The sequence below is a fragment of the Zingiber officinale genome, chromosome 10A (genome assembly GCF_018446385.1).
Source record: "Zingiber officinale cultivar Zhangliang chromosome 10A, Zo_v1.1, whole genome shotgun sequence".
NCBI lineage: Eukaryota > Viridiplantae > Streptophyta > Magnoliopsida > Zingiberales > Zingiberaceae > Zingiber > Zingiber officinale.
In genome coordinates this window covers 84,453,094-84,475,965 of record NC_056004.1, presented here as the reverse complement: position 1 = coordinate 84,475,965, position 22,872 = coordinate 84,453,094, and the positions used below count along the sequence as shown (strand labels likewise).

The 22,872-nt window shown below is 37.3% G+C and overlaps 1 protein-coding gene and 1 long non-coding RNA gene across 3 annotated transcripts in view; one reads left to right on the top strand and one right to left on the bottom strand.

Moving 5' to 3' along the window:
- Positions 1-4,063: 4,063 nt before the first annotated feature.
- LOC122028220 lies at positions 4,064-5,988 on the bottom strand. Of its 2 annotated transcripts, none has more exons than XR_006124676.1 (4): positions 5,542-5,988; positions 5,379-5,436; positions 4,508-4,707; positions 4,064-4,430 (listed from the first exon to the last, which is right to left on the bottom strand). It is a non-coding gene; the product is annotated as an uncharacterized LOC122028220 (long non-coding RNA). The 2 variants fall into 2 exon arrangements; XR_006124675.1 differs by having other exon boundaries at positions 4,508-4,688; positions 5,542-5,982.
- Positions 5,989-9,191: 3,203 nt separating this feature from the next.
- The window catches only part of LOC122026409 (serine/threonine-protein phosphatase 2A 65 kDa regulatory subunit A beta isoform-like), a 28,626-nt gene continuing 14,945 nt past the window's right edge, over positions 9,192-22,872 (top strand). The window contains exons 1-3 of the mRNA XM_042585146.1: positions 9,192-9,447; positions 17,349-17,769; positions 19,769-20,015. Coding sequence (XP_042441080.1) covers positions 17,377-17,769; positions 19,769-20,015 — 640 coding nt within the window. The 5' untranslated portion in view covers positions 9,192-9,447; positions 17,349-17,376. The remainder of the gene's footprint in view (positions 9,448-17,348; positions 17,770-19,768; positions 20,016-22,872) is intronic.

The window sequence follows — 22,872 nt, the reverse complement described above, 5'->3', positions numbered from 1 at the left end:
TGGAAGGTCGTATAACCGGTCGGCGCTGTAAATAAAAACACCCCAGCTATAAACTCATAGAAGTCCCAGGCATAGTGGGAGGTCGTTTAACCGATCGACGAAGTTAAGAAAGCCCCTGCGGGAAAAAGGTCTAGCGACTGGTCGACATAGTCAAAAGGAACACTTGAAAGGAAAGGCTAACGCAACAAGAGTGGACATTCATTTAAAATTAGCATTTAGAAGTTACAGACGCCACATGAAAATTAAAGACTCGCCGATCGGAAGAATTACTGAAAATACTTTATTCAAGGAAGTCAAAGATATGCTTGGGGATGGTAGTGAGAAGCGTCGCATGCTCCGTCGCAGGGATGACCACGGACTCGGGGAGTTGACCCTTGGTCTTCAGATAATCCGCCGTGGCGGTGATGGCCAACTTGAAGGCGATGACCAGCCGGTCGCACACCTTCTCCACAAACTCCGTCGAGCGGATGTAGTTTTGCCTCAAGGCGGTGACACGGCCCGGCTCCGCCTCTTGGTACTCTTTGAAGGCAGCGCGAGAAGCATCAAGAGCCTCCTGCAAGACCTTCAAATTATCCTTGAGTTTGGTCACCTCCTCCGAGCGGCCTTTCTACTCCACTTCCAGCAGATCGGCCAGCTCATTCACACCCTGCTCCAGAGCTCGGGCTTCTACATTCTTTTTTTCCAGATCAACGATGGCGGTGTTCTTCCGAGTGGTGGCCAGCTTAATCTTGCGGTCATAGGATTTGACCTTTTTGTCTAGCTGGTCCAACATGTAAGCCTGGTCGGCCGTCTTCTTTCTCTCGGCCTCTAACAGATCTTTGGTTTTGGCAAGCTCCTTCTGCAGCTCGGCATAAGAAGGGCCTCGGGAAGATGACAGGCCGCCCTGACTTTTCAACCTCTTCAGCTCCTCCTTCACCATCGCCAACTGATTGGAGACAGCAATCTCTTCCACCCATCGTTGGTGTACACAGAAAGGTTAAAAAGCCGATCGGGAAGGCTACATAAAGAAGAGGAAACAAAAGCTTACCCCTGTGGACTGTTGCATGTGGCTGTCAGCCAGCTTGTCGAGTGGTATCATGGCCACACGGGCCCGAGCGTCCGTCCACATCTCAGCGAGAGGCCCCTTCATAGTGATCATATCCTCGGGGGTCGTAGGCCGATCGGACTCGGCTATGAACGCCTCAGTAGGGAGGTGCAAGGTAGCCCTAATAGTGCGGCGCTGGCCCGGAGTCATCTAAGCGGACGCCAAAGGATCAGAGGTCGGGCTGGACAACGTGGACAAAATGCCCGAGCGGAGGACTCGGCGCGGTGCAGGAGGAAGGGAGGCAACCGGAACCGCTTCGATGGGGGCCGCAGGCGCCTCCAATTGAGAGGGAGTCCGGTCGGAGGAGAGAGCCTCAATCGATGGTGTTTTGCCGCGTTGAGAGGCAGTGCTCGTCCGCTCGGACGCTTGCACTGCGGAGGTTGCCGAACGGAGGGGCTTCTCAACTCGTCGTCTTTTCCTGTCGAGCGGGAGTTCGTCCTCCGGATCGGAGCTTTCCTCCCGAATGGCTAGTTCCTTGCTGGAAGTTGCACCGTCAGCGACATCTATAGGCGAAGCCTGAGCGGCCGACTCGCCTGCTTGCGCTTCACTCTCATCCTCATGCGAGCCGACCGGAGCAATGCCCAATTCCTCCATTTTCTTAACCGCTGTCGCTTCGAGCGCGACCGCTTTCTTTTTCAAAATCCTGAACAGTACCGACTCCATTACGATATTCGCTGCAAAGAAAAGAGAAGGAAATCAGTTAGAACTCAAGGCAAATGTACAAGTGAAGTTCTTACCGAAGCTGCTCGGGAGGGGGGTCCGGCTCGGACTCAAACCAAATATGTACATCACTCCTTCAAATAGGAGCTCGTTGATGTCGAGCTTCAGACCGGTTAGCAGATTCGCTGCTTGAAGATAGTCCGGTAGGGTCTTATATTTCTTCAGCTCGGGAGAAATGGGCGGTCCGACTTGCCATTTCGTACGGAAGGGGAGCCGCCCGGGAACACAAAGATAGAAAAAGTTCTCCTTCCAGTGTTTGTTGGAAGAGGGCAACTTATCAAAAAAGACTAAGCCGGGCCGAGCTTGAAACAGATAAGTGGCCGGCTCGGACTACTTGGGGTAATAAAAATAATAGAAGACCTCCAGGCGGAAGGGGATGTTGTGTATCTTAAATAAGACCACAACCCCGCACAGGAGGCGAAAGGTGTTGGGAACCAATTGGGCGAGCGGAATGCCAAAAAAGTTACAAACTTCAACAATGAAAGGGTGGAGGGGAAACCGCAGACCGGCTACAAATTGGTCACAGAAAAAACAAAATGCGCCGCTCGACGGTTTGTGCGGGCGAGCGGAAGGTGAAGGTAGAATTAGTTCAAAATCGGAAGGGATATCAAAAGCGTTAAACAGACTCTCGGCATCGCACCGATCGAACCGCGACTCCATAGTGGTATACCATGGGTCGAGAGCCGGGTCCGCAGGCTGAGAGGAGCTTGCCATCGCCAGAGCAATGGAGGGAGTAGAAATCGAAAGGGAAAGTAAATGAGCAAGCGAGAAAAGGAGCAAAACAGTAACCAAAGGACGAAATGTGGCCAAGAGCGCGAAGAAAACACAGGAATCAGAGGAAGAGAGGAGGAAGAACCTTACAAAGGAGTTGAGGATCGAAGGAAGAAGGCGGAGAATTGTCGGAGAAGGGAAAATCGGGGTCGCCGGAACGCTGAAGCACCGAAGAAGGATGCGGAACACACGAAGGCAAGGGTGCGGCGGAGGGAGAGGGTGAAGGCTTTATAAGTTCGGGCTCGATCGGCCTCGACCGTCGGATGTAGGTCACAGGAACCGAGGCCCATATCGGGTCGTTCATTTCAAACCGTCGATGTCCCCTCGGACGCGTCGCAGAGCCGTACGATGACGCCAGCGGAAGCGCCACGTGGCACCATGCCACAGGGGCGCATTTAATGAGCGCCATTACGGCACGCAATGCGCGTGCTCGGTCTTAATGGAGAGGATTTGCACGAATTCCGAGGAGATCCGAAGGGCATCAGCGTTGACCGTCGACACTATTGCAAAGCCAACAGCAGTAAGAAGTCGAACGGTCGTGAGGAGGAACATTCCAGAAATTGAGAAAGCGGTGTCACTCCGGCCGACCGACAGTCCAGTCAGTCGGACTTAGCGCCTCCTTCGACTAGACTTGAAGGGGAGGCATGTGATCCGATGGTAAGGACGGGGGATCCTCGTTGGCGGAAGGTCAACGGCACGTGGAGGTCAAAGGCCAAAAGATTCAACCATGAGACCCGACCGACCGGACGAAGCAGGCCGAGGGGTCGGGTTTCCGATGCTCAAGGTAAAAAGGTTTCATGGCCGAGCGGGTTGTCCGTTCGGCCGGGCACGAGGCAACATAGACAAGCAGGAGCAATCTCATCCGAGCATACGACCGGGAGTCCTCCCGGTCGGACCGATACCTACAACCGGGGCAGAAGGGATATACTCGGGAGGAAGCCAAACGCTCGACCACGAATAGACAGAGGCGCAAGAGGACAAAGGAGACAGGGATAACATCATCCTCGAGCGTCTGCCGCCGACAAGCGTGAGTTGGCGGTAGGGCCAGTAGAGGATCATCTGGCGGAAGCTCGTCATCAGGATATGCTCGGACGATTACGGAATTGTGTCAGGTAACTTTTCCGACACGGACTCGTTAATGTATGTTTGGGGAAGCGTGCACGCAGAAGTGCCTATGTCTCAGGGAGTCGATTATAAGGACCCTAGGTATCCATCATCTAAACCTAAGTTCCGCCTCTCTCATTTCTTGTTGCCTGACTTGAGCGTCGGAGGGCCGCCGCCGGGAAACCCCTCCCGGCTCGGCTTCTTTGCAGGTTCACCGGAGATCTACACCAACAGTCGGAGACAGCGGAGCGTGTCACGTCCCCAGCGTCCGTCAACTCAGCGCTCGAACAGGATCAATACTCATTGTACCTGCCAACACACATGCATAGCCTTGACAAACAACGTTTCATAGAAAAAGCTCTATAATTACCCACTAACACACAATTAACACTAAATTGCTGTATAATTACTAAACGGAGTACACAAATACTACACATTACTATCATCACATCTTATCAAGTGCTTGATGCTCATTCCTTAACTACTTATTTGATGGCGAGGAAGCCGCGCGCGTGACAACTCATATTATCCAACCAATCACCCCATGAGCATTTGTCTAATTCTTCTCTTTGTAGTATTCGATTCAAGGAGTAGCTTGCAAATGTCGATCTTCAACTCCTTCATAGTATTCTTTGCACTTCTAGCATCAACCTCCAACTTGTTTATTCTTCTTAGCAATCTTGGTATTACCCGTGTCAATCTACTGCACATCTCAGCATCAACCCAAGCCCAGAAAATCACACCCCCAACTCTGCAATTCCAAGTTATTTATGAAATTTGTTGTTCAAAGTTATGCACAAAAAAAGTGTCAAATTATGTTTACCCTACCCTTCCTCAAATAACTAACATATGGCAAATCTCCTCCCTGGGTTATCATCAGTCCATGAGGTGATGATTTTCGCCATTAATCCACATCTGAATTTCAGTAGATTAGTGGTGTAGTACTTGGGCATTTTTAACATAGTCTTTTTTTCAATCCTCTTCCTTCGATCGACCTTCCCTTTTTAGACTACAAGGACGAAAATGCCCTATAAATTAAGAAGTAACACTTCTAAAAATTGTTGCAACTTCACAAATCATTCATACTGCCATGCTAATTGAAATGGAATTTGTTAGCAAACAATGACATAGTATCAAATACTTTGTGACCAGAAGCCAATATTACTTATTTTTTGGGAGATGAAAGGATTTTTTTCTTGCTTCATTACATGTATAATTTAGAAGCTAAAATCATACAAATCTAATGTACTACATTATTAAGAAAACTTCTATATGCAAAATCTAATGCCAATATTAGGTAAGGTAGAACGTTCTTGGACCACGACATTGATACAAGTTCAAGAAACAATCAAACCATTAGGGTTTAGGGCAACAAACACTTAGGTCAAAATCATTAAGGGTACAATTCACATAAAAAAAACACAAGTAAGAACTATAGTTCATTCAGTCATTTTATCAAACACTTTGGTGACATAAATGGCCTAGTCCTTTTCTTACCAACAATGGTTCCTAATTTACCCAATCAATATAACAGGTTGATTTCAGATATAAACCTCATAAAAATCATATAATTCATTAAAAATAGATACAACAATAACACAATTCTAGGTCTAAACACAATTGAAAATTTGAATCATCCTATTATGTATAAACAATCCAACCACATAATTCTTAAAAGATCTGAAATGAAAGCACTTACCATATGTTTTCATGATTCAACTCTGACAGACACTCTCGAGTCTTATACAATTGACGACCTTCAACAAATCCAACAGCAATTTACTTGTAATTCATTCCAATCGAAAATAGCTATACTAGAAAATAAGCAGTGAGTTGAGTGCATAGATGCCTATGACTTTTACCTTTACATTTTGTATAAAAACATCAGATACTCTCATTCTTGAAGGACCATCAACGGACAAAAAATGAAAACCTTTAGATCTAAAATGAAAACCCGGGCACAAACCTTGTGATTATTGTGAGACGAGGGACAAAAATAAAATGGAGAACCAAGAAGAAGAAAAAACCCCACAGAGGAATGGAGGATGGGGTTGGGTCGAGGCTTCCAAGCTCGGACGGGGGTTGGGTCGACGATAGGAACTTGGATTGGGCTGGGTCAAGACTGAAATCAATGATAGAAAGATCAGAAGGGAGGTAGGGCTGGGGTGGAGATTGTATATCGGATGGGAGGAGAAAGGGAGAAAGGGAGAAAGAAGAAAGAAAGAAAGCTGAAGGCGAAGAAAAGAAGAAAGGCAAAGAAAAAAAAATGGGAGAGAGAAGAAACATATGGACTAGCCAGATATGCTTGCATAGATGTCCAGCCGTTCACATTAATTTTCACATTCTTGTTTCACGTAGACTATCATTTCTTTCTTTATTTAATGCGTGAGAGAAAGTTTTAACGGTAAATTATAGAAAAATTTTAAATCATAATTTTTAACTTTGTATATAATTTTTATGTCCAAAAAATTTTATTTTCATTCTTTGTATATAAAATTTTATTTATTTCAACTCTCTCATTGAAATATCATCCCTCAGATTTTTTTAAATACAAAAAGTCCAAAAATAAGTATAATTTCTCTTAAATTTAGTACTTTAAAATAAAATCGAGATTTTATTATATTTCTTATTTATTATTATTCTATTTTATACATAGCATATTTTGATCCCAAGATATTTTCTACTTAATATAATTTCTCTTAAATTCAACACTATTTTAAAAAAATCTAGTATATTTTCTATCTAATTTAGTATCATTTAAAGAAAATCTAGTATATTTTTCATCTAATTGAAGTGGAAAGAGAGTCGTGCTCAATTTAATAGAAAATATACTGAATTCTAGTTTAATGTGATGAATTTAAGAAAAAAATATACTTATTTTTAAATTTTTTAAATTTTTATATTTTTTAAATATACGATGACTCTAATACAACATGGGATAAAATGATATTAAAGTTGAAATAAGAATAGTAAGCTCTATTGGTAAGGGAGTGCACCAGTAAAAAGAATCTTGGTGGTGGAATGAGAAAAAGAAGAACGAATAGCTTATAAGGAATTATATATTTGTAGAAGAGGAAAATTTAAAAAATATAATATAGAGAAAGAAAGAAATAAGTAGTGAGTGAAGCAAAAAATGAAACTTTTGAACGGTTATATCGAAAATTGGATACAAAAGAAGAGGAAAGAGACATTTATATAATAGGTAAAGTAAGAGAAAGGAAAACAAGAGATCTTAGCCAAATAAAATGTATTAAAGATGAATGTAATAGGGTATTAGTAAATGATGGAAAAATAAAACAGCGGTGGAAGAGGTATTTTCATCAGCTTTTTAATGAAAGTTTAGGTGACCAACTTAACTTAGGTAATTTAATTAGATCAAATGAGCATAAAAATTTTAATTTTTATCGTAGAATTCAAACTTCAGAAGTAAAACAAACTTTAAATGAGATGCATAATGGAAAAGTCGTTGGACCAGATGATATTCCGATAGAGGTATGGAAGTGCTTAGGGAAACAAGGTATTGAATGACTTATAAAATTATTTAACATGATATTGAAAACGAAAAAAATGTCTGATCAATGGAGGATAAGTCCCTTATATAAGAACAAGGGAGACATACAAAATTGTGCAAACTATAGGGGTATTAAACTAATGAGTCATACTATGAAACTTTGGGAAAAAGTAATAGAAAAAATATTAAGAAAGGAGACTACGGTGATAGAAAATCAATTTGGTTTCATGCCTGGGAGGTCGACAATAGAAGCTATACATCTCCTTAGACAATTAATTGAAAAATATCGGGAGCAAAAACAAGATCTACACATGATATTTATTGACTTAGAAAAAACTTATGATAGAGTCCCAAGAGAAATTATATAAAGAATTTTAGAAAAGAGAGGTGTTAGCGTAACATATATTGAACTAATTAAGGATATGTATGAAGATGTAACGATCAGAGTAAAGACTTCAGGCGGAGTAACTGAAGCATTTCTAATAAAGATAGGATTACATCAAGGATCAGCCCTAAGTCCTTATCTTTTTACACTAATTATGGACGAACTCGCTGCGCACATTCAAGATACAGTACCGTGGTGAATGTTGTTTGCAATTGATATTGTTTTGGTAGATGAGACACGTGAAAGAGTAAATGCTAAGCTCGAATCTTGGAGGGAAATACTAAAAGGGAAAGGTTTTAAACTTAGTAGATTAAAGACAAAATATATGGAATTTAAGTTTAGCAATATTAGAAGTAATGAAACAATTGTTAAGATAGGAGAGGAGGAGTTGCTTGGAACCGAGAGATTTAAATATTTAGGATCATTTTTACAAAATGATGGAGGGATTGAGAGAGACGTCTTACATAGAATATAAGCAGGATGGGTGAAATGGAGGGGAGCGTCGGGTGTTTTATGTGATCGTAAAGTATCTCTTAAATTTAAAGGTAAGTTTTATAAAATCGCTGTTAGACCTGCTATGTTATATGGAGTTAAATGTTGGGGTATGACTCGAGCACATGAGCATAAGATGAGAGTTGCATAAATGAGGATGTTAAGGTGGATGTGTGGACATACGAAGATGGACAAAATAAGGAACGAGAGTATTAGAGAGAAAGTCGAAGTTGCATCTATTGAGGACAAACTCTGAGAGATACGTTTAAGATGGTACGGACATGTACTTAGACGATCAATAAATGCTCCAGTTAGGCGATGTGAAATTATGATAAACATGCATATCAAACGAGGAAGAGGAAGACAAAAAAAGACTTGGTTAGCAACAATAAAATAAGATAAAATTTATTTAAATATAGATGATGATATAATAGGAGATAGAGCTCAATGACGTAAAAGGATTTATACAGCCGACCCCACCTAGTGGGAAAAGGCTTGATTGTTGTTGTTGTAAGTTTTTTTTTTAAAGTTTATGTTTTTTTCTTTAATTTTTCTAAAGTTTACGATTTTTTTAGTTTATCATTTTTTCAGTTTATGTTTTTTTAGTTTACCATTTTTATTTTTTTTAAAGTTTACGATCTTTTTTAAAATAAAATTTTTATTATAAAAAAATTAGCTTGTGCCGGATTATATAATTTTCTTCGCAAGGAATGTCGTTCTGATGAATTTCTAGTTGAACCAGATAATAAAATTTATCATCCTTATCAGAACAAGTTCATGATGTCGATTGCTTTGATCAATTATATGATATTCAAGAACAATAACGAGCAAATGTCAATGACTGAAGAGATACAATAGTAAATCGAATGTGGAGCGATGTTTATCATATTAACAATAACGAAACAAATTTTTTTTTCTCATAAATCCATAAGTTTTCATGAAAAAATTTATAAATATTAGAAAAAAGTCTATAGAACTCCATAAATTTATTTTCACAACTACACAAATTCTATACAAATCAATAAAAATCAATCAAATTTCATAAAAATCTATCATTAAAAGAATGTCAATGAAAATTATCCATCTTTTGATTGAAGACATCCTCCAAAATTTTCCAAGTTTTAATTTGGTAAAAACAGAACGAAGGACGAGGAGGGAAACGTTTTGTAGGAAACTCTTCTCTCTCCCGGTGACCACGCACGCGACCGAGCTCCTCTCCCAAACCCTCCGACTCGCGCCTCTCCCGTTTCTCTTCGTAACGCGCCGCCGTCTGCTTGGTTGTTGCTCCGCCACCTGCTCCTTCGGCCGTCGCTGCTGCGTTGCCTGATCCGCCTGTTAAGTGACCTCTGCCGCTGCTTCGTTGTCTGATCCGCCTGTTAGGTAACATCTGCTGCCTAGTTTTTTTCGGACACTTTCCTCCTATCTGCATTCGACCCCTCTATGGCTCCTCTCAGTTCCAGTCTTCAATCTGTCGGTGTCACCCGAATAACTATCAGTGTATACGATCGAATCATTTCAATCTGTCTACCTAGATTTATTTGTGTGATTATGCTTGTGCACTTCTTTGGAATTATTAGGTTTGTTTCTTTATATCTCTTCTCCCTTTGCTGGATTGACTGGATCTGTAGAGAAGCTTTAAGCCAAAATTTGGAAATCAAGTTTGTGACTTCAATCAACTGCTGCCTTTGGAACTTTGACCACTTTTTGCTTGGATACTTCAATCAAGAAACAGATTAATTATAAAAATCAGTATCTGTTCTCATAAAAAATTTTGGCCTCATGTTCATATAAGCTTATTCTTGGTTATTTGGAATATCACAGAAATGTAAATCTTTGTGGAACATTCGTAATTATGCAGATAGTTGTTTTGATGAGTTGGGCAAAGCGTTTAAGTTAGGTTAGTTGTTATATCTGGTATGTGTGAAGTTATGTAGCATTTACCAAATATACAAATTAACTTCGCGTGACCAAGGTGGTTGATGGCTCAAGGCCCATAGAGGTTATAGAACAATGGTTACGGGCATTCGAGGGACTCTAGAACGAGGAATATCAAAGCACGATCCAGCCGAGGAGGTGCCTGTTTCCAAGTCCTGGATTGGGCGCCGACTCGCAATTCTTCATCATTTGTTTCTTGCGGGGGTCAACGGCGAAAGCATTGCTGGTGCGGCCTTGGGTGTAGCGCCGGCGGCAGAAACATCCACAGCGGTTGAAGCGGCTGCGACAGCATGGGAGATGAGGGTGTTGTGGAGGGAGAGGGAGTTGGGCATAAGGGAGATTAGTGGGGCATATGTGTCTTGACTGAGGCTATTGAGACTGATCTCCTCCCACATCTCCTCCACCGTGGCTCTGCTTCCAGATTTGATAAAATTTAAGGGTGTTTTTGTCCGGAAGGGCAAAAATTGGAAGATAATTTTGGGTTTTTTTCTTTGTTAACCTCGTAATCACGTAAAACCTCACACTTAATCACATTGCAGGTTATATGCCCCCACTTACTGACGTGGGAGGAACTCATTACTTAACCAAAATGGGTTAAATAATATAATCTTAGGTTGATAACCAAGGTCATCAACCTTCAACTAAACATGCCCCAAGTGTTTCGTGGTTTGATGATTTAACTGGTGTGAATTTAGTAGATTAGTGGTTGAGCCGACTAATGAACCATAAGTCGATTGAGAAATCAAAACTCTAAGTTGGTTTGTTTTAGGTATTGTGGTTTAAACTAGTCGACTGATGTTTGACTAATGACTCAGACTGGTTGGCAAACAAATAACTGAGATCCTTTGGCACCATAACATAATATTTTTAGTAGAATGAGCAATCAACTCAGGATTGATCACTCAATTCATATTAGGCCTAATCAACTGATGCTACAACGATCAATTCATTCAATGATTGATTCAAATAAAGCGAAGATGGAAGGAGCAATAACAAAATTCAGATAACATACTTTAGACTAGTGGATTGAGAGTTAACTAGTTGTTGATTGATGTTTGCCACCTCAACATAATGGTAGGAATAGGAACAGTTAGAATCCAAGAAGAAGGCTATAAAAAGAACTGAGGGGTTATAAAAATTCAACAACAGTCAAGTGTTATTAACGCCCAAACTTTATATTTTCTTTAAGCATTATTGTAATGCTTCTTCTCAATCTTGTAACTCTTTTGATTGTTGAATTGTAAGAGGTTTTTCCACCTTCAGTGCTATTGAGAAGGAGAAAGAATAGAGGTGTCCTCGGGAGTAATCCACCTAAAGGATCATAAACTGTGGATGAAAGAGAAAGTATAGTGTTCTGGTGATCCACCTAAAGGATCATAGGCTGTGGACTAGGAGTTTGGAAGCTGCCGAACCATGTTAAAGAGTCATGTTGTATGGTTTGCTTTTTATTTGTCTTCTTTAATTTCTACGGCATATATTTTTAGAACCCTAACATCGTAGAAAAGTAGTATTCCCCTCCTACTATACCGGGCATCGATTGAACACGCTCCAACAAAACTTTGTTGCTAACTCTAATGGGATTATGATGGAGGATCCTTTTGTGCCTCTTCCTTTTATTGATATATTTTGTGAATCTCGCTCAGTTGATAATTTCTTTGTGGTCAAGTAGCTACAAGGAATGAAACCTCTTGATCTTATTGTACTATGGTATCTTGTACATTTCTTAGCTAAAGATGGTCAGATTTGGTGTTGCAGACTCCAAATGTATATTTTACTGAACAGTGACTCATGATACAATTATTTGTGTTATTTAATTATAGTTTTAGTAGGATTTGATGTCGATCATGAATGTTCTTTTTGTAGGAATTGTGATAATTGTAAAGAGAACACCAAACCTCTACAGGCATGTTCTTTTTTCTTAGATTTTATGTTTGTTGTAACTATAAATGATTTCAATTAGTTTGCAAGGCAACCAAACTATTTTAATGTAGATGGATGACAAAACTTGAACAACTATTATTCACACATGCACATCATTATTTGGATCCTTTGATAGACATATAAAAGCAATTTTTAGCCAGAGTCACAAATAGAAGCATCAAGTGAGAGGGATTATATTAGGAATATTTCAAATAGAAGCAAGTGATATTGTGTTCAATAAATTTGGATGAAAACCCATTGTCTTTGAGAAATTAAGTGAAACACTAATTAATGATGGCTTTATATGCCTAACTGTAAACATGTCTGGTTAGAGAGCTAGTACTTATGTTTCTAATAATAGTTGGTCATAAGGAGAGGATTAGACTTATTGGTGGAATATTCTATAGATCATTTAAAATTGTTCATCATTGCTTTAAGATTGCTCTAGCAACAACTCTGAATTGTACAAGCAAGTTAAGAGAATACAACCAATCTACACTTGTACAAATACCGAGAAAAGAAAGATTTATCCATATTTTAAGGTAAGCTATATATATTTTTTTATATATTTCACGCATTAGTTTAAACTATTGGAAAAAATGTATATATTTGCTCACTATGAATAGGATTGTATTGTAGCACTATATGAAGCTCATGTTGTTGCAATTGTGCCTCCTACAAGGAAGTTTTGGTGGTCGGAAGTGTGTAACATAGTGTGTCGATTGTTATCACTTATGACTTAAAATTTTCTATATGCTAGGTGGATGTGTGAACATACAAGGATGAATAGGATAATAAATGAAAATATTAAAGAGAAAGTTAGGGTTTCACTTATTGAGGAAAAACTTCAGGAGACACGTTAAGATGGTGCAGACATATATTTAGATAGCCAATAAATGTTTCGGTTAAGCGATGTGAAACTATAATAAATGTGCATATCAAACAAGGAAGAGGAAAACTAAAAAAGACTTGGTTAGTAACAATAAACCACAATAAAATTTATTTAAATATAAATGATGATATAGTAGGGCATAAAGCCCAATGTCGTAGAAGGATCCATATAGCCGACCCCCACCTAGTGATATAATGTTTGGTTGTTGTTGTATCATATGTTAAAACTTTCTTTCACTTCTTTTCCATTTAGGTGACGTTTGGTTCTTTTCTGGGAATCGGAATGAGAATGAGAATATAGTATTGTGGAATGGAATGTGTATGAGCATGGATATCACTCTTGAAAACAATGTTTGGTTAGTTGAATATTTTCTATCGGAATAAACTAAAGTTTTCTTTTTTACCCTTAGAGGAAAATAAGAGAAAAAATTAGATTTGAGAGAAAGTTGAATGTGAGATAAAAATATGATGAGTGCGAAAGTATGATGAGAAAAAAATGTGATGAAAGAAAATGAGGAAAGAGAGTGTGATGGAAGAGACCATGATGAGAGAGGATGAGGAGAGAGAAAATGTGATGAGAGAAAATATGACAGAAGAGAATGAAGAGAGAGAAAGTGTGATAAGAGAAAATGAGGAGAGAATATATGATGAGAGAGAATGAAGAGATAGAGAAAGTAAGGAGAGAGAATGTGGAATGAAAGAGATTGAGGAGAGAGAAAGTATGATGAGAGAAAAAAAAAGAGAGTGTGATTGTAGAGAAAATATGATGGCAAAAGGCGAATACGCTCGTCCCCAGCGCCCCCGCCAACCCGTCCCAAGGCCAATACGGAGGAGGTAAATCATGGGTGACTACTAGCCTTGGGAATAGTGACTAGCACATAAGGGAGACATTTACCTCGTCTATACCGAGATTCGAATCTTAAACCTTATGGTGGCAACACCTCATGTACTAGTCACTAGACCATTCCGAGGGGATGATTGGAGAGAAAACATGTGGCAAAAGGCGAAATTGCTCACCCCCAGCGTCTCCGCTGCACCTAACCCCAGGCCATTACGAGGGAGGTAAATCACGACAACCGAGAGGGCAAGTGGTGGTGGGGTGAGTTGCACAGAGTTCGGGGATTTATGCAATAGGATGAAGAGAGAGAAAGTGTGATGAGAGAAAATGAGACTTGAGTGTGTGATGGGAGAGATTGAGGAGAGAGAAAGTATGATGAGAGAGAAAGTGTGATGAGAAAAAAAAGAAAGAGAGTGTGATCGGAGAGAAAGCATAATGAGATAGGATAAGGAGAGAGAAAGTGTGATGAGAGAAAATGAGAAGAGCGAGTGTGTGATGGGAGAGATTGCGGAGAGAGAAAATATGATGAGAGAGAAAGTGTGATGAGAAAAAAATCAAGAAATAGAGTGTGATGAGAAAAAAATCAAGAAAGAGAGTACGATGGGAGAAAACATGATGAAAGAGGATGAGGAGAGAGAAAGTGTGATGGAAGAGAATAAAGAAAGAGAAAGTGCGATGAGAAAAAAATGAGAGAGAGGGTATGATGGGAGAGATTGAGGAGAGAGAAAGTGTGATGATAAAATGAGGAGAGAGAAAGTATTATGAGAGAAAATAAGGAGAGAGAAAGTAATATGAAAGAAAAATTGAACAAATATATTAGGGGTATTTTCGTCCAAAACTTAATTTTCATTCTCATTCACATCAAAATCTAAGGGATGAGGTGGGTTTCATCGATACCCAAGTTTTTGGGTTTCATTCCAAAATTTTAATTCCATTCTCATCAACCAAACACAAGGTTTGGGAATGAATCTATTCTCCTATTTCCAAACCCCTAAACCAAACGCCACTTTAATTTCAATGGAAACAAAATATAAAAAAATAAACCGAATTTCAAACTCATTCCTCTTTCACATCTTTCTATCTAGTCAATAGAATAAATTTACAATGTTTTTGTCTTACTTTTAAGCTAAATACATTTGTTAAATGTGATTAGAGTTTATACATTTATTTTTTCCCTAGAAAATTTTGAGAAAAGTCTCAAGAAGATCTTATTTTTCTCAGAAAAACAAAAATCAAACAAGGTCTCTTCTTTCAAAAATCTATGAATAGAGTCCATTTTAGTGACTTTTATAGGGAAAAAATCTCTTGAGCTTTGTTAGAGTTGACCATTAAGGTTCAAAGTCTATTAAAGACTTAAAACTCAGTGAGAATTTAACTCATGATCTCTTAAAGTAAAATCCAACCTCATCAATATGGTAAGTGTAGCACATGTAGTTATAATTGGAAACTAATAGTATTTAATAGTATATTTTGTTTCAATTTTATTCTAAAGTAATAAGATGGTGAAATATTATTTTCCCCACTTAAATTATTTAATAGTATTTGCTTCCTTTCCATTTCATTCAAATAAATAAGATAATATAAATGAATAGGAGTATACTATATATATATATATATATATATATATATATATACTAGTGATCGTGCACACGCGTCGCGTGTATGATATAATACATTGAAATCACATTGACCTTTATAATGAAATTATATTAATTAAAACATTTTAGCATTAAAATACTAAAGTAGAGTCATTAGGGTAAAGTACCTGACTTTTGAAAATCTGAATTATTTGGGTCTTTGAAAATCCGAATTCTTTGGATTTTCAAGTATCACCCTTACGTTCAGAATCAAGAATTAATTATTTGGGTAAGATTCGTCAGACCCATGCAATAATGCAATAATGCAAGGGTGACGCTAGAGAATCCCAGCAACAAACTACTGTAACGAACTTCCCTATGAAAAAAACTAATTTAATTTAATATTAAGAAAAGTATATTTTTTAATATTGTCGACCTAAAATATTTATAGAAGCTTCTTTGATCATAGTATTGTCAATTCTAAGATGTGGGACTAAAGAGAACTATATTTTTTTTATATAAAACAACCAGAGAAAATTAATGACGAGAAAAATTTATAATAATACGTCACAGCTGAGCCTCGAACTCTAGATCACTGATTGTTTCGCTTGTGGAATTACTAATAAATCTTGGAATTATTTTTAGTGTGAATAGAAAAAAGGATATTAACGTAAATTCATTTTAGGCTTCACTAAAGTTAGTTAGTAAAGGGGGGAGATTTTTAATAAAATAGTAAGATATTTCTTTTCATCACTTAAATTATTTATTATTTCTTCAATTTCTTGTAGTACTTGAGCCATTGGGCTGTCCTACCCTTAATTGAGCTTTTGTACAATGGTAATCAAGATGATACCATGTCAGTAGTGCTGATCCAACATTGAGATAACCTTGCAACATAGATCAATTTCTTGTCATGACTCGCAAATAAAGCCAAAGTGGAATAGAGAATCTGTTTCCACCCAATGATTTGAGGGATTTGAGACCTCGATTTCCGATTCCCTTTCTTGGGAGGGAAGCTACGGATGATCCGAGGTAGTTTATATAAGATTTCAAATCCGGTTGAGTTGCTATAGCTGTTGGCCAATCATAGAAAGAGGTGTCTGATTGTTTTTTCCCCACTCCTTTTGTTGCATTTTGGGGATTGCATTATAGGAGAAGTATGGCAATCGTTTCACTACTTTCTTCCTTTTTTGGTTGTTCTGCAGTAAAAATTGAGGTTCTATAGGATAGTTCATTGTTTTATTAGATTCTTGTTAATTCCAGCAAGCTGAAACACTGAATGAAGAGATCAGTTCTTTTAAGAATATTGGTAGGAAGATCATTTTAGCTTGTAATGTTGGTTTTCTTTCTTAGCTTCCTTTATTTATTTATTTATTTTTTGTTTATTCCTCTCCTCCCCTTATGAAATAGAAGTTATATACTAATTAATGTTGTGAAAAGCATCCAATCTCCTTGAAAGTTCAACACTTACACTGGTTAGTGTGTTGGCTGCAAATTGATTTTTTTTTCCTGAAAAGCTAACTTTGCTTGATCTGTGTTAGAGGACAGGGTGCTTCAGCCTTCAGATATGAGGATTTGAGTATCCACCTTTTGTTGCTTTAAGAAAACGTTTATAAACAAACAAACAATGCATCAACTCATGCAAACTTATTCATGAGTATCAACTTCAGTTGTTATTGCAAAAAGCTGAAAATACAAATTTTCATATGCCTTGAGTAAAATAAAGTAAAATTGGAATTATTCGAACAATAATGGCAGGTGCTTGCTTCCTGTGAATTGTAATGGAATGAAATATTCGGAAGAAAAATCATTGTTATCACATATGAATTCTTTGTTGTTTTATATGAACCCTGATGTGATTAAGGAAATTAGAAATGTCTTGCAGATAAGAGTATTCTACTTTGAATATTGAGCTATAAAATTTCTTTCTTAGATGATAAGTACTCAAAGATATTTTTTAAAGCATCTTATATTATTTACTTGCACATGATTTTAGAACAAGCAGGAAGCATCATATGCTAATCTTGCCATGAAAATTTTCTTAAGAAAGTATATGAACTAAGTTCCTTTTGTTCATGTCCAGCAATACCATTGCTACGGTTAATTCTTTTGTTTTGCAGCTTTTAAGCACATCAAAATCCAATCACAATGGCTATGATTGATGAGCCATTGTATCCAATTGCCATCTTGATAGATGAGTTGAAAAATGAAGACATACAGCTGCGCTTAAATTCCATTCGCAGGTTATCTACCATTGCACGTGCACTTGGGGAAGAAAGAACTAGAAAAGAACTGATACCCTTTCTAAGTGAAAACAATGATGATGATGATGAGGTGCTTCTTGCCATGGCTGAAGAATTGGGGATGTTCATTCCATATGTGGGTGGTATAGAATATGCTCATGTTTTGCTCCCTCCTCTGGAAACATTATGCACTGTGGAGGAAGCTTGTGTTAGAGACAAAGCAATTAAATCTCTTTGTAGGATTGGGGCTCAGATGAAGGAAAGTGATGTGGTGGAGTGGTTCATTCCCTTAGTAAAGGTCAACCAAAGTGGTCCTTTCTTTATTCCAATTGTTTAACTATTATTATCATTGTTGTTTACTTGACCATTACAGACTTGTATGCATTCATCAAATCTATTTCGTACCTTTTTCTTACATATTGATGATTCTGTGTTGTCTTACATTGTATTTTATGTTGTTTTATGCACATCCATTTTATGGAAAATTGGTATGTTAGATTTTTGGTTCCCAAGCTACTTGTTTTCTTTCTTTTTATTATGGTTATAACTGGACAAAATAGCATTATGATTACTATCTTGCATGCTATGACAATTTTGTGAAGAGTCAGATAGATCAATGAATTATAAAGAGGAACCAAATATTGGATCTGCTATTAATTTTATAGACCAATTAATTTAGTTATTATTTATATTATGTTTAGAAGAGAAGAGAAGAGAAGAGAAGAGTAGAAAACTCAAGTGGTGTTTATACTTGATATTGTTAATTGGATAATTTTCCCAAGGTTTAAAATCTCTATCTGTGCCAAAGTTTCGGTCCTAGATCGGAACAATACGGTTTCAGTATCGTATCGTGTCATGCCGATACAGTTTCTTATATATAGTAATTGTTAGAAAAAGTTGTATATTGATTTTATATAAGTTCTCCATTATTAAACAACTTAATATTGTTAGAAAAAATAATTAAATATAGTTTTCTTTAAAGAAAATTGATCTATCAATAACTCAAATTAAAATTGATACATCATAATGTGTTATCTTATTAACGTAAAAAGGAGTGATGTGAATCAAATGGAAGTATTAATTCTTTTAACATTTTTCTTAGGTCAACCCATAGTTCTCCAACGCTCAGATTAAATAATTATAATTATATAAATTAATATAAAGATGTTATTTTATATATAATAATTATATAAATTACTATTTATTCATTTAAATAATATATATTTAAAATAGTAAAAAAATTCAGAATATCAATTAAACATTAAAAAGTAAAAAAATAAAAAAAAACAGAATATGAATTTAATTTATTAAATTTTTTTAGAATTTTTAAATAAAATTTAAAATAGTAAAAAAATTCAGAATATCAATTAATAAAATTTTTTAACTTTTTAAATATATATTTTATTAGGATAATTTAATTAGAGTTTATGAAAGTCTCTTCGAAATATCACACTTAAGTGAGAATTGTTTGAATTAATTAAATCAGTTTTAATTTTCTTCAAAACAAGAGACATCGCGCGTCGCTCGACGCTCTTGGCGGCGTCGGATGCTGTTGGCGGTGCCAAAGGCATCTTGTGACGCCTCGCCGCAGGAGGTGTTGTGGGATGCTTTCGGCAACAACTCTGGGACTCCTTCGACCCACCTTCTGTCGCGCGACGCACGCGTGTGACGCACGAGATGACGTGTGCGTGTGACACACGTTATGACGCACGAGAAATTGTCATGAGTATGGTGCTGGTTTCACTGCCATGTCGGAAGTGTAAAAACTGTTCGTGCCACCCAGCACGGAATGGTATTTCAATCACTAGACCAGCTATCAAGTGGCAGAGGCTATCGTCTGCAGGAGCCAGTAAAGGTGGAACTATTACTCACTGGAGTCATACTTGATGGTTTCAATCAAGATCACATGCACTTTTTTGTGTGGTTCCACAGGTAGCTCAAAACAGAGAGAACTCACAAACCAGGAATCCACTGATGATGAACATGGAATGAGATTACTTGGCAAATGGGAAGAGAGCAAATTGATGATAACCTGCTACTATATGTAATGTGTGTGTGTGTGTATATATGTATTAGCGTTCATCTTATCCTATGTGGTCCCCTCCACCTTGATATAGATTACTATTATTGTTCCTTTTACATTTATACCCTGCAAATTGGTACATTTACAATTAGCCTTATTCGATTTACAATTTGATCCTCAATGCTTATAACTTGTATTCCATAGCATTTATAAGCTCCTTATCTGACACAGGTTTCTCTCTTGATTTCTTAATCATGCCATTTTTTTCTTCCAGAGACTAGCTTCTGGTGAGTGGTTCACTGCCAGGGTTTCGTCTTGTGGATTGTTTCACATTGCTTATCCAAGTGCGACTGAGTTACTCAAGGCAGAATTGCGGTCTATATATGGGCAATTATGTCAAGATGATATGCCTATGGTTAGAAGATCTGCTGCATCAAATCTTGGAAAATTTGCTGCTACGGTTGAACCAAACAATCTGAAGACAGATATCATGTGTGTATTCGATGACCTAACTCAAGATGGTAAACATCTCTGTGTTGTTCGATTTATAGCTACTTGATACTTAATTTGAGTTTCCTTTTGAGCCAGCTGGTTGAACAAGAAATTAGTCTCTTATATTTTTGGCCCATGTTTTATGCTTATGCAATACCTTCTGACGTGAGAAACCCAGATCCCTCCCTGTTGTTTAATTCAGCAGGAAGTTATATGCCTTCCATGTCTGTGTTTGGTGTAGATAAGTTTGCTTTAACTTTGTAAATCATACTGCTTCATCATCATTGTAATCAACTCGAGTTAGTCTTAATTGTTTTGGTTGGCTACTTGCGTTTCATCCCTTGATATGATTAATAATTATACTAATAGGTTTTTACACTGGCTGTCAAAGCCTAATTCAATTCCACTTTTAGGAATGACTATATGGATCTTATTCACTTGGAAACTTTATGGCTTTTACATGTTTTTTATAAATTCACTTGGAAATTTGACAATTCAACTCCATTTGATCAAGAATCCTCTTGATCCTTCTTATGATGATCTTTATGACAAAGATCCACTGACTGATCCTATTTTTGATGACCCACTAAATGACTTTCAGCATTTGACTTTAATGTATCATCAGTTTATCCCTCAAAATTTAACAGATTTATGTTCTGATCAACGAACTTGTCCACATGACTGGATCTTAAAGGATGGTTCGGACAATATTCCTTGTTTTACTTGTGGCTATTATTCTTCTATTATTAATCGTGGTATTTGTAAACTCTGTAAATGCCAATGTTATAATTTATGTCTTGATGCACTCTTCCAAATTACCATTCCACAAACCCATACTGTTAAACGTAATACTCAAAATACTTTATTGGAATCTCAAGTTTCTATCCTAGAAACCTGCCTGAACTTATTAGAAACCGAACTTGCTATGCTTAGGGAAGGGACTCCCCGGTCTTTTACTCAACCTAGTCCATCCTCTTTTACTCAAGATATTACTCATGATAAAGGCAAACACCTTGTTATTTCTGAAGACCCAGCAGACACTGACTTTGTTTTTATTCAAATTCCGAGCATTTGTAATACTGGTCTTACTATTGATATTAGAGTACAGTGCACCTTGAATATTCAGGGTCATGAACTTACTTTACATGCATTCTTGGATAGTGGTGCAACTACTTCCACTATTGATAAAACATTGCTCACGTCTTTTATCCCTACTTCTCTTATTAAAACTACTTATACTCCCCTGTTGAGTACACAATTTGATGGACAACAACTGAGTTGTAGTAAATTTGTGAAAAATGTCCACATCCAGTTTTATACAAATTGTGGTGTTTTTAGCCCTCCTTCACTTTCTCAACCGTGGACTCGTCCTATGCCTCACAAATCTATTCCTCTCATTCTTGGTCTTAATTTTCTTATTTCACCCGATCGCGCCCTCTTATAGATCAAGGACTATATTGTTTACTTGTCCACCCCTATTCTCTCACCTATCCTATCCGCCTATCCATCAAAAGTTAGCGCTAGTAAGCGTGGTGACACCCCTCCTGCTGAAACTTGCAATCTTACATCTTCCGATTCTTGCCCTTGTCTTTTACCCAACAATCGTAAAAAGAAACCCACCGTTAATATTTCTTTACAGGAAAACTAAGTATACTTGGCGATAACAGACCTGAAGAACTAGATGACTTGGTTACTCAGTACTTTAGAAATCTTGACTCCGACACAGATACTTATTATCAAGATTGTTTCAAGCCTTCGTACTTATATACTTTACTAAGCCAACAAGGCAATCTAGACACTGTTATCTCTAGGCTTGAGAAAATATAAATCATAAGAGAAAATCCTATCAAATACGGGGAAAAAGATAAAATATATTGTAAATTAAATATTATCAATCTCGACTTAATCATTAAGGCACAAGACTTAAAATACACCAATTGGGAAGTTGAAGAATGTAAAATGCATATTACTCAACTCCTAACACTAAAAGCTATACAAAGATCAAATTCTAGATATAGAAGTCCTGCTTTTATTGTAAACAAAGGAGCAAAACAAAAACGAGGACAATCTCGAATGGTGTTTAACTATAAACGTCTCAATGACAATTGTCATGAAGACGAATACAAAATTTCTGATAAGGAGCAACTACTTAATAAAATTCAGAGGTGAAAATGGTATTCTAAATTTGACATGAAATCTGAATTTTGACAAGTCAAAATGCACCCCGACTCTATTCGTTGGACTGCATTCTCCTTTCCTGAAGGACACTTTAAATGACTAGTTATGTCATTTGGCCTAAAAATAGCTCCCCAGGTTTTTCAAAGAAAAATGGATGATATTTTTTTGGGAAGTAACGACTTTCACTTGTGTATATATAGATGATATTCTGGTTTTCTCTAAAACAAAAGAGGAACATTATGCTCATTTACACAGAGTTTTCAACTTGTTTGAAAAACATGTCTTAATTGTTTCTAGAAAGAAAATGAAATTAGCCATCACACACATTGAATTCTTAGGAAGCATTATTGGACAAGGAAAAATAACACTCCAAGCTCACATAACTAGTAAACTCTTAACTCTTCCAGATAAAATGGAATACATTAAAACACTTAGATCCTTTTTAGGATTACTTAATTATGCCAGACCTTATTTAAAAGATATTGGTAAAATCAGTGGCCCTTTATATAATAAAACATCTCAAACAGGGTAGAGATATTGTAACCAACAAGATATATATCTAGTTAAACAAATCAAGAATATGGTCCAACACTTACTTATGTTAACACACCCCCTAGACTTAGACTATTTAGTCATAGAAACTGATGACTGTGAAACCGGATGGAGTAGAGCATTATTTAGCAAACCTTCTAAGTACGACCTAAAAAC